This window comes from Felis catus, chromosome A3 (genome assembly GCF_018350175.1).
Source record: "Felis catus isolate Fca126 chromosome A3, F.catus_Fca126_mat1.0, whole genome shotgun sequence".
NCBI classification, from domain to species: domain Eukaryota; kingdom Metazoa; phylum Chordata; class Mammalia; order Carnivora; family Felidae; genus Felis; species Felis catus.
The window spans coordinates 105,594,183-105,607,251 of NC_058370.1; the positions used below are offsets into that span (position 1 = coordinate 105,594,183).

At 37.4% G+C, this 13,069-nt stretch overlaps 1 protein-coding gene across 10 annotated transcripts in view; it reads right to left on the reverse strand.

The window, feature by feature from the left end:
- Positions 1–13,069, reverse strand: part of EML4 (EMAP like 4) — a 161,772-nt gene that overhangs the window by 15,961 nt on the left and 132,742 nt on the right. For all 10 annotated transcript variants that reach the window (XM_019827636.3, XM_019827638.3, XM_019827639.3 and 7 more), the window contains 2 exons: positions 2,993–3,081; positions 1,565–1,662 (listed from right to left, as the gene is read on the reverse strand). In XM_019827636.3, the coding sequence (XP_019683195.3) occupies positions 1,565–1,662; positions 2,993–3,081 (187 nt within the window). The remainder of the gene's footprint in view (positions 1–1,564; positions 1,663–2,992; positions 3,082–13,069) is intronic.

Genomic DNA, 13,069 nt, shown 5'->3' on the forward strand with positions numbered 1-13,069 from the left:
GTGGGGTAAACCTCAGTAACCGAAAATTCCTTTCAGCGGAGCATTTCACTTACTCATGTGGTGCAAAGAGGCATTACTGTACTATTCCACATCACGAAGGTAATAAATCAATTAAAAGAGATTTCAATAGATTACTGGGTAATGATTCATAATTGTTGTCAAGGCAAAAAAAATAATTTTGGATAAATTCTAAAACTTTGAGGTTGCTTGTAGACTGTTTATAGGCTGGTTTTAGGTGCACATACACAAAATAAATAAACAAGCCTCTTCTCTGACTAGTAAATGGGTTTTGCTCATGTACATGCTTCTAAAAACAAATTCTTTTATTTCTCTCCCTAAAACTATTTTGGATCTGTGCTGCCACTAATCACTAATTCATCAGTTTTCTAGCCCTAATTTCCTAACACACACACCATGCTACCTCATTTTCTATAAAAATAATAGTTACCACATACTGAGTAGTAACCTATTATTTGCCAAGCACTATTTGAAATACTTCATATGTATTAACTTATTTTAATCCAGTGAAGTAGAAAACTGCTATTATCCTCATTTTTATAGATGAGAAAATTGAAACAGAAGGTTTAAGTAACTTTCCCAAGGTCACACTAGCTTGTAAGTGGTGAAATAAGAATTCAAATTCAGGTAGTCTGATCCCAAACATGTACCCTTGACACTATAGTATACTACCTGCCTTTCTTATCCTGCCCTCAGCTCAAATGTATACTTTTTGAAGAAACAAAAATCTCATATTCCTGGTGTCCAGAACATTTCTTAAATTAGCAGAACACTGTTAATAAGGTAAGTACTCAGTATGTCCACAGAATTAAATCGAATCTTTACCTTACAATGATAACCTACTCAATCAGGACAACAAATTGAAGGAAATATGCTTCTGTTAACTCTCTTAATAAATTACTTTTAGTGGTAAGAGAGGTGACACAGGAAACTGCAGGGTGTTGGGGGTGGGTAAGAATGTGCGACACCGGGATTAAAAGTGAGATTACCCTTTCATTTCTGACTTACTCCATTTTCAAGAAGTGTTATTATTCTAAGGGTTTCCTATGGACACAGCTGTGGTTTAAGAAATTGCCTTAAATCGAGTCAAAAAGAAGTATTAAACTCCCATCAAAAGGAGAAACTTTTTTTTTTTTTTTTGAGATGGGGGGCGGGGAGGGCTGGGAGACAGAGAGAGAGAAATTGAACATGCGAGCAAAGGAGGGGGCAGAGGGAGAGGGGGAGAATCTTAAGCATGTTCCATGCTCAGCACAGAGCCCAACATGGAGCTCGATCTCATTACTGAGATCATGACCTGAGATGAAATCAAGAGTTGGATGCTTAACAGACTGAGCCACCCAGGAACCCCAAAAGAAGTATTTCTAAAGCACACAGGGAACTGCAGTATTTTGCTGTCAAGTAATCTTCATTTTCACAGAGTGAGATTAAAGTTTAAAGCAGTGAAAGAGAAAATAATGGAAACATCAATGTAAACATTTAACTTTTTAACAGAAGTAAAATTTTCCAGCAATTTTCCAGCTTAATTTATTTTACTTCAACCACTTACAGTGCACTTTCCATATCTGCTATATTTTCTTCCATTTTCTGAGACTACATAGAGGTAAATGAAGTTGTCATGAGATCCTACAGCCAGGAGGGTGCCATCTAGAATGAGATAGGAAAAAGTGTTAACTAGAGAAATGTACTGATGGATTCATTTGCTGCTAACTTTATTGGACCTGTATTAAGTGCTATTTTACAAATATTGCTAAATCTCATGAATTTAACTGGTATTTGGTATTTGATGAATAAATCCTTCCATCACTAAGTGCACTTGAACAACAGTCATTTTTTCAGAGAACTCACAGGCCTTGGACCCTAGCCTCATCTTCTTCTAGGTAGCTACAATATGGCCCCAGGAAGGTTAGCCTGTCTTATGGATCTAGGTACCCAGTACTCACAAGCCGAGGGTACAATTGCTCATTTCAATGGAGCATACATGACTTCTCTAACTATAGTCTCTTGGGAATGGACTATATTCTCTTCTTTCATGGTCTCTTCTATTGTTCTTACCACTTAACAGATGGTCAATAAAGTCTAACTGACCTTTGGATTTTTAACTACTACACTTGCAGTAATTTGTTAGTAGAGACTAAAAAACCAAACAGAATACCTTTTCTGCCTTAAGATAACTTGCCAGGCTTATAGCTTGAAGCAAATACTTTTCCTTCCACGTTCAACTCAGAGAACAGTATTCTGTGGTTCCTTTGAAACAACTTAGAAGCAATAAAAAAAATCCTTTGGATCCCACACTGATCCAACAACTACTGGAATAGATTTTCAAATATAAGCAAAAGTCACTCACACTAACTCCAGGGAAGACTATGAATCAAAACCATATTAATAATGGGGAAAAGGAATTGGACTACTGTGAGAACATAATTAACATTTTGAATAAGGTGTAAAGAATTATTCAAATAAGGCTAAATGAATTTATCAAATTCTTAAAATGAGCTGAGTATTTTATCTAAGTAACAAAACCAATCATTACTATGTAGCCAGTAATAATGTAACTAGTTTTAAAGAACCTGAATAGGTTCTATCACAGTGTATGTTGAACATTACTATAATTTCTATTTTCTTACATATAAAGAAAGGTTGCTAAACAGATGTAACAGTCAGTCTAATACCTATCCAAAATTCTAAGTATGTGTGTAATTCCCCTAAAATGGGATTTGACTGTACTATATTCTGCTTTCAATTGCAAAAGCAGTTGTAACAGTTTGTTCTAAATTTGCTTGATGATTTATAATGTTGTTTAACTTTAGAAGTTCTTTTGCAGTCTCCTGCAGAATTTAATCTGATACTGGAGGAAACATATTCAATACTTAACAAGTCTAGAGAGTAGGAAAAAAATAGTTAGTTTTATTGGAAGTGAAAAAATGCACTTTCAGAGAAATGCTGTGAATGCCAGGATGGGGGTCAATCTGCCTACCTACTGAGTAGCGCATCACAGAGAGCTGTTCATTCCCATCTGTGTGGATAGAAACTAGATCTCTGGTTTCTGCATCCAGAACAAACCACCTATTAAGAAGTAAAAATCAAAATTTTCTTCAGATGTCAGCACTTAAAGAAAAACAATTGCTTTTTTCCCTTTTAAAAAACTTTAACGAATTTTAACAATGCCCTGAAGTATGACATGATGACATGTGTCCTTCTAATGAAGGATGAACTCATTTGCAGAGTGTTGCTAAATACAATATAAACATGTGGGCCTAGGCATGTTCTCATTTCTATTTAGGTATTCATTGAATGCCAACTGTGTCTCTTTGCTAGGCACCATCTAAACACAAAGTTAAGATGACAGGATTAATTTTTTTCAAGATTATACTCGAGATGGGGAAGAAGAAAAGAGCCATTTGAAACAAAGAACAATTAAGTGCCAATCTCAGTGATGGTGACCATATACAACAGAGGAACTCATAGAATGGAAGTGAATGATAGAGGACACAGAAAAACCTTTAGGAAGGATGTAGGACTGGTTGAGCTGAATGCTGCGGGAAAGAGGTACAGGCAGTTCAAGCAGGAAGAGTGACAGCTGCACAGCTATGGAGATGGGAAGGAGCACAGACAGTATGAAGGTGGGAGGGGAAGGCAGAGGGCCATTCATTTGGTGTGATTTCAAATGAATCACCAGGGGGCGCTCTGCCCTTCCAATACCTCCATACATGCACACAGCTCAATTCTTTCAAAAATAGTTTTTCATTCACATTTACAGGAAAAGTCAAAATGTAAAAGCTTTTCGGAGGTTAAATAATGACTTAAATTCCACTATATAATAAATGACTTATCAAACCTTTCTATAAGAGCACTTGAAGGAGGGGGATGTGTTTCAGAAAAGCATGGCAAGATACGAGGTATAAAGCAAAGACTGGGAACTAAGGACAGACAACTAGAGACTGGGTAAGTGAGAGGAGGGCAGGGTACAGACAGCACACACAGCTAGTTGGAGGAATTTAGAGTTAGGCATTGCCTGGCTCATATCAGTCACTAAATACATATATGGAGAATGAATAAACAAGTATAACATAACTCTTGAACATGACAAAAGCCAAGTTTTAGCAAGGAAAAAAGCAACAAGTTTTGTTTTTAAGATGGAAAAATTCACCACTAAAATCAGCCAATATAGAAATCATAATGACAGTTCCTTACAATTTTGAAGTCTTAAAACTAAAACCTGGAAAGAGACCACTTCCCCTTCAGATAAAAGAAATACATTTTTTTAAATATGAAATTGATTGTCAAATTGGTTTCCATACAACACCCAGGGCTCATCCCAACAGGTGCCCTCCTCAATGCCCATCACCCACCCCCCATCAACCCTCAGTTTATTCTCAGTTTTTAAGAGTCTCTTATGGTTTGGCTCTCTCCCTCTCTAACTTTGAGTGCGTTTGAGTAGCTTGTGAACTAAGGGTGCAAGCTTCTAGGTAGCTAGCCTAATTTATAAGTTCTGTCTGCTACATGGATAAGAGAAATAGCTTCTATTTATGAATACTTATGGCCAAAATTAGGAAACTGACTCTGAAGCTCTATGCTGCAAGTTTGCTGATCATTTCCATTTCAAAAGGTGTGTAACTTTACTGCAACTAGACAGTACCCACAGATTATAGGTTTCTTCTGAGAATGTAATTCATTAATCAATTTTTTAAAGACTGATTTAGTTATGGAGAGAGAGAGAGAGAGAGAGAGAGAGAGAGAGAGAGAGAGAGAGAGAAAGAAAGAGCACGCTTACGCACAAGCAGGAGAGGGGCATAGAGAGAGAGAGAGAGAAGGAGAGAGAGAGAGAGAGAGAGAGAGAGAGAGAGAGAGAGAGAGAGAGAGAGAATCCCAAGCAGGCTCCACACTGTCAGCAAGGAAGGAGCCCAATGTGGAACTTGAACTCATGAACCATGAGATCATGGCCTGAGCTGAAATCAAGAGTAGGATGTTTAACTGACTGAGCCACCCAGGCGCCCCCTCATTAATCAATTTTTATAGCTACCACCGTGAAACTCATCTGAGCCAAGAAATGCCAAAGGTGAAGCCAAGTGAATTGCCTTTTCAGAGTAAGGGCACAAAATATTCCAACTCAGACCGAACAGACAGACCTAAAGAACAATGAGATGACAACACCACACTGTAGGTATCAAGTTTCAAGTTTTTAATGAGTTTATGGAAACTTTATTATACTTTCTCAGGCATTTGAAAAATTGCCATTCTTTATTTGGAGAGCCCCAACTACTGTTTTAAGACTGTTTCCAAGTCAGTTTAATCTTCCTAGGAAAACTGCAAATAATTTTCTCTTTTTGGAATTCCCTTAAAAGATAGTGAAAACAAAACAAAAACAAAAACCCAGAATGTCTGTTGGTGTAAGATGTAGAAACCTAAAGCTCTGTGTTGTTTACTGATTAGAGATGGTAGCGATCCAAAATAAAATAAAAACCCTGCCTACATTTTCTATTTCTTTAATTATATACCAAAAGTTAATTAATCTGCTTTAGGCAAGTAATTCAACAACTTTGCTATAGAAAGAATCCAACTTCCAATAGGACCTTAGCAATAACTTTAAAGCTCTTACCCTTTCCATTACATGAATTATGTTCTAGCTTTCAGAAAAGACTTTTGGGCCCAGGATCTCTGTTTCTAATAAATGTACACAGAAGACGAGAAATTCTATAGCAAAGGGAATTTTCAAGAAATATTTACGTTTTCACTGTGCTGAACTGTATGTATTTTTATTCCAGTACGGAATATATACACTGGAACCAAGCTTCTGCTTTAAGATAATTTGGAATCATTATTGGGACTTTTACGTCCTGTAGGACCTAATGGATCCTTCTAAATGTATCACAGACTGGAAATCTTTGGTCATACACTTAATCTGACTTGTGGTCAAGTACCAAAATGTAGTACCATCATTTATCTTTTTAAAAAGATACTATATTGATGTCTTTAGTGGCAAGAAAAGAATCAAGATTTTAGAGATGGACAGTATCGTATTTTAAAATCCCTAAATGAATATATACGTTCCTAATAGGAGTTAAAAAAATATTCATGCTCATATAAAGTGTGTCCTCTGGGTGGCAGGTTTGTAACCCACCCCCCCATGCCCTGCGCTGTCCCCCTCCTTCTTTATGATTTTCTACTTATAAGAATAGGAATATGGCTTTTATAATCAGAAAAATGTAAAGCCACAAAACAGGGGGAAGAGAAGCCCAATTCAACCGTCTTATTTTACAAATAAAAAACAATGACATGCTCTGATTTCAAAACATCTGACCAGTTATCAACCAACCAGTCAGGTGACAGAGCCTCTGACCCTTGGGCTTTTCACTAATATCACACAAGGGAAGGAGATGATGCATGGAAAGTGCTCTATGTCTTTGAGATACACTAACATTCAGAGATCCAGAGAAAAAAGGAGTTAGCAAAGGAGGCAGAATAGTTTACAATCTAACTGAGGAGACAGAATGAGTTCATAAAGTGGTAAATATTTGGAAGTAACACGAATTATACAAGTTATAAGGTTTATGAAGTCTCAGAGCAGGGTGTAGTCACTGTGGAGATGGGTGGTCTAGGATTTCATTGTACCAAATGTGGCAAGAAACAGACAGGTGGAGAGCACTAGACAAGAAACTACAAAAAGGGCTGGCATGTTTATAAAGGACAACAACTTGACCATGCTGGCTAGAGTGCTGCGGGAAAGATTTTTAATGAGCTTTAAAGGCCAGGCTAACAAGCTCAGGGGCTCCTGGGTGGCTCAGTCGGTTGAATGCCCGACTTCAGCTCAGGCCATGATCTCATGGTCTGTGGGTTCGAGCCCCACGTCAGGCTCTGTGCTGACAGCTCAGAGCCTGGAGCTGCTTCAGATTCTGTGTCTCCCTCTCTCTCTGCCCCTCCCCCACTCATTCTCTCTGTCTCTGTCTCTCTCTGTCCCTTTCCCACTCATATTATCTCTCTCTTTCTCTTCCATTCTCTCTCTCTCAAAAATAAATATTAAAAAACATTTTTTTTAAAGGCCAGGCTAACAAGTTTGGATTCCACTGTTTAGGTATCAAGAAGAACTTAGTTATTAGCTACATTGCTAGCTTGCCAAAGTTATAGTCACCATCAAATTTGAGGAGCTGAGCCAGATCACTTAAGTCTCTCCAGGTCAAAGGTTTTATGATTCCAGGTCAACTAAATTCTTTACCCACCTAGTAACCAGGCTCACTTTCCCAGCTTGCTTCCTTGTCAAAGCTGTCACTATCACTGTAGACCAGAAGAAATTCTGGCATCTTCTCTGAAGTCATTTCTCTGAGTCTGTCCACTCTCCTTTCCATCCGTATATGTTATACATTACTATGTATAGTACATTACTATGTATAGAACATACTTGTTCTATATACTGACTCAATTTTGTGGATTCCTTTCTTTGAAACAATTTTCAACTTTAATCCTTGCTTTTTATTCTCCTTATAATCACTTCAGGTCTACTGATTTCTCTAATTCTGTGGGTCTCACCTCCATTTACCAGCCTATAAAATGACTATGGCAAAAACTCACTCTTTAAATACTGTATGTTGGTTTGGAAATAGAACCCAAGACCAGAGTAAAGTTCTGTGAAAGTTACTTGGAGAATTCTGAGTTGACATAGACCTGACATCCTGATGGGATGGTATCTGTGGTTCCTCTGAGGTCCAGAGGTGGTATAAAGATTAAGTGCCTTTGAAAAACTGGTTTCCAAAAACAGGAAGGGGAAGGATAGTCAACTGGGGTCTTGGAAAAATCAAGCAGAATGTATTTTTACCAATAATTTAGAGATTATAAACTTCCAAATTCATAATAGTTCAGGTTTACATTTATTGTTAGTTCTATGAAAAACTTTAAATCTCATCAAGAAACCCAAATTTTAGGGGTGCCTGGGTGGCTCAGTCAGTTAAATGACCTATTCTTGGTTTGGGCTCAGGTCACGATCTCACAGGTTTGGGAGATTGAGTCCCATGTCAGGCTCTGCACTGACAGCTTGAAGCCTGCTTGGGATTCTCTCTCTTCCTCTCTTGCTGGTCCTGCCCTGCTCATGTGTGCTTTCTGGCTCTCTCTCTCTCTCAAAAAATAAATGAACTTAAAAAAACTAAAAGAAGAAACCCAAATTTAAAAAAATGAGAAAATGAGACAGTGTGGTAAATACACAGTGGAATATTCAACTGCCATAAAGAATGAGACCTTACCATCTGCAACAACACGGGTGGACCTAGAGGACATAACATTGAGTGAATTAAGTCACTCAATGAAAGACAAATACCATATGAATTCACTCATGTCGAATTTAAGAAATGAAGCAAACGGGCAAAGGGAAAAATGAGAGGGGCAAACCAAAAAACAGACTCTTAACTACAGAGAGCAAACTGATGGTTACCAGAGGGGAGGTGGGTGAGGGGGTGGGTGAAATAGGTGATGGGGATTAGAGTGCACTTGTTGTGATGAGCACTGGGTGTTGCATGGAAGTGTTGAATCACTACATACGTTGTACACCTGAAACTAAATGTTTTTTTAAATTTTTATTTTATTTTTTTGAGGGAGAAAGAGAGCATGAGCAGGAGAGGGGTAGAGAGGGAGGAGACACAGAATCGAAGCAGGCTTCAGGCTCTGAGCTATTCAAGCACGTGGGGCTTGAACTCACGAACTGCGAGACGATGACCTGAGCTGAAGTCGGGAACTTAACCGACTGGGCCACCCAGGCGCCCCCACCTGAAACTAATACTACACTGTATATTACCTAACTGGAATTTAAAATAAAAACAAACATTTTTGGAAGAAACTGAAGATCTCCATAAATGGAAAAACATCTGTTCATAAATTAAAAGACTTAGTATTAAGATATTGACATTCCCCCAAAATGTCCCCCTTCTGAAAAAAATTCCTATCAAAATGCCAGCTAGCTTCTTTGTAGAAATGGATAAAACTGATCTTAAAATCCATGTGGAAATTCAAAGGATCCTGAATAGCCAAAACAACCTCAAGAAAACAAAACAAAAAAGCAAAAAACACCCCCCCCCCAAAGTTGGAGGTTGGAGGACTCACATTTCCTAACTTCAAAATTTACTACAAAGCTACAATAATCAAGGCTGTGGTACTGCCACAAGGATGGACATATAGACCAATGGAATAGTATTCGGAATCCAGATGGAAACAAATACATTTATTCAACTGACTTTCGACAAGGGCATCAATACCATTCAGTGGGGAAATGTTGCTGTAACAACTGGATACCCACATGCAATAGAATGAAGGTGGAGATCTGCCTTACACCATATGCGAAGATTAACTCAAGATGAATCAAGAGACCTAAAGGTAAGAGCTAAAACTATAAAGTTCCTAGGATAAAACAATGGAGTAAATCCTTATGACAAAGAAGCAAGAGAAAGAATAGATGAACTGGACTATATAAAACTTTAAAACTTTTGTGTCATAAATGTTACCATCAAGAAAGTAAAAAGACAATCCTTGGAACAAGAGCAAATATTTGCAAATCATATATCTGATAAGGTACTAAATCCAGAATATATGAAGGATCCTTACAACTCAACAATAGAAAGACAAACCAATTCAAAGATGGGCACAGGATGTGAACAGACATTTCTCTAAAGAGGCTATACAAGTCAAACCATAACAAAAAAGCATTTCACATCCACTATGATGGCTATAATCAAAATACAATGACAAAAGCTGGAGGACATGTGGGGAAACTGGATCCCTCACACTTTGCTGGTGGAATTGTAAAATGACGTAGCTACTGTGGAAAACAAGTTGGTTGTTCATCAAAATGTGAAACACAGAGTTATCACATGGCCCAGCAACTCTACTGCTTACTATATGCTCAAGAGAGTTGAAAACATATGTCCACACAGAAACTTGTATATGAACGTTTATAGCAGCAGTATTCATACTAGCCAAAGAGTGGAAATAAGTTAAATATCTACCAACTACCTGATGAAGGTATATCCTACAACAGAATATTACTTGGCCACAAATAATATAATAATACTTTAAATGGGTGACTTTTATGATATATGAGTTATATATACCTCAATAAAGCTGTTAAAAAGGATCCTTATTATGTGAGGATTGGCACATTAAGGAAGAACTATGTCTCCTTAGGGGTATGCACTTTTGTTTCCCTTAGAAATTGTAACAGTAATACATTATTTAAAAAAAATTTTGTTTAATGTTTTATTTTTTAGAGAGAGAGAGAGAGAGAGAGAGAGAGAGAGAGCGAGCGCGCGCGCAAGTCGGGGGAGGGCATAGAGAGAGGGAGACACAGAATCCGAAGCAGGCTCCAGGCTCTGAGCTGTCTGCACAGAGCCTGCCGTGGGGCTCAAACTCATGAACCGTGAGACCGTGACCTGAGACTAAGTGGGATGCTTAACCGAATGAGCCACCCAGGCACCCCAGTTATATACATTGCTTTAAATCATAATTTTATTTATCACTATAATAATTTATCTACACTTGTGCTTACTTCTTGATTCCAAGAAGTAGATTTCTAGATTTGGACACGAAAAGATCTTTAAAGATTTTGCTAGTTACCTTCTCTGGATCATACACGTGTTGCATTATATTAAAAAAAAAAAATTCCTTGCCCTAAGTGTATGACTTTTTTTTTTTTTTTTTCTCGGGCTGAGGGGTCAGTGATCATAATCTGATCTGGCTACACTGAGGATTTTTCAGTTTAGACACTAGAGCCAGGTATTCACAGACCCAGGTAAAAAATAAAAATAAAAGAGAAAGTTCTCCGGGAATCGACAGAATCTAACTAGATGCGAAACCAAAGACAGGAATAACATACAGAATGAACATGCATAATGACATTTCTCTTAGATTCTAAATAATCTCCAGTTTTTATTTAGTTATCCCATCACTCTCATTTATAAGGTGTTTTCTACTCACACCTCCAAGAGGAAATGATTGACTTTAGTTTATGTCACTTAAATTAAGTGAGTGACTTTTCATTTTAAGCTGGTTAATGACGACTTTGCAGCTATATAAATCTTAGAAAGTAACTTTAGTGTATTTAAATCAGATTAGTTTTTCCTTAAAAATTGGGGCTCTGTATATATTGCGCGCGCGCACACACACACACACACACACACACACACACACCCAGCTCCATTCATTGAATGAAGTGCTGTGTCTCAATGACTCAAATCCCTTTACCCCTTGCACTCTATTCAGTGTTTAATTTCTTTGTATAAATAGTAAATGTTTCTAAAATCTGTCAGCCAGTGATTTAACATTCAAAGGTAAACTTTCCTTACAATACTTCTAAGTAACGCTACAAACACCATAAGCATGTGTCAAGGAGCATTGATGGAGTAGTGGAAAGAGATCAGCTTTGGAACCATATAGAACCTGAGTTCAAATCCTAGCTCAATTTCAAGTGATAAGCTCTCTGGGTCTTGGTTTCCTGTCTGTGCAATGGAGATACTAATAAATATTTTGTTGCACTCTTGTGAAAATTTAAAGAAATATATAAAAATAATTTAGTACAAGGTCTTAGCTTCAGCATTTGTTGACATTCGTTCAGCTGCCCAAAAAACCTGAAGTGAACTCCTTTGTGGTTTTCTGAAAACGAGTTTAATACTTTCTAGCTCAGGTTGTTTCTTATGTGCCTAAGACTTTTTTGTAAAATAAAAAATAATTTCCGTCAAATCCTACAAAGTGACCTGCCATATACCTAAGTTGAAGTAATAATCTAATACCAACATGCATTTGGAGAAATCTGAGATAGTAAAGCTGTCTATATTTGCAAGTTTCACTTAATCTCCCTCCCTAGCACCCTAATTCTAAAATACAATTATTTCAGAATCAAATAGCATCTCTATTACATATCCATGTTTCACAGTTTATCATTGGAGATCTGTTTTTCCATGATTCTGAAAGATTTGTAGTGCTATAAAGGAGAAGATACTTGAATGTTTTGACTTTCTAGAGGTGTTAATTTGTATCCAACAACCAAAGGGGGAAAACTTGCTATAAAAAAAAAAAACAAAAAACTCCAGATGACTAACTTTAGAATTAAATGAACTGGCTGATTTGAAATGTTTATCATATAAACAAAAGTGTTTGTATAAGTGTGTTCAAGATAGTTTCACCTCATCAGAAATCAGCATTCCACATTTCCTATCGGTTTAACTTTTGGAAATTTACTTCATATTTTTCTTCTGCCTTTTTAATAAAGAAATTAAGTTAGTTGTGATGAGGGCTTCTTACTAGCAGAGGCAATAAAAAGGACTCAAGAATATACAGATAATAAATACATGTTACTTATTAAGGTTATTAATGACAGGTACTATGTAAGGTCTGTAAAGACAAGTAATTAGTAACAATTTCAGGAAATAAACCTTTATTATCTATCTGTGTAACATTAAAAAAAGACAGGATGGGGCGCCTGGGTGGCTCAGTTGGTTGGGCGTCCGACTTCAGCTCGGGTCACGATCTCGCAGTCCGTGAGTTCGAGCCCCGCATTGGGCTCTGGGCTGATAGCTCGGAGCCTGGAGCCTGTTTCCGATTCTGTGTCTCCCTCTCTCTCTGCCCCTCCCCCGTTCATGCTCTGTCTCTGTCTCAAAAATAAATAAACGTTAAAAAAAAAATTAAAAAAAAAAAAAAAGACAGGATGACAAAAGCTATAGAGCAATTTATAAAAGCTCAATTGGGTTATTTCAGTTTCAAATCCCTTTCCTTAAAAAAAAAATGAGTAAAGGGGTGCCTGGGTGGCTCAGTCAGTTAAGCATCCAACTTAGGCTCAGGTCATTATCTCAGTTTGTGAGTTTGAGCCCCTCGTCAGGCTCTGACAGCTGAGAGCCTGGACCCTGCTTTGGATTATGTGTCTCCCTCTCTCTGCTCCTACCCCACTTACATTTTCTCTCTCTCTCAAAAATAAATAAACCAAAAAAAAAAAAAAAAAAAAGAGATGACAAATTTTCTGACACCATAAAAAGTTCCACCAAGGAGAGTCAAGTCAGCAGAATTACCACTTTCTCAATGAAGCCTA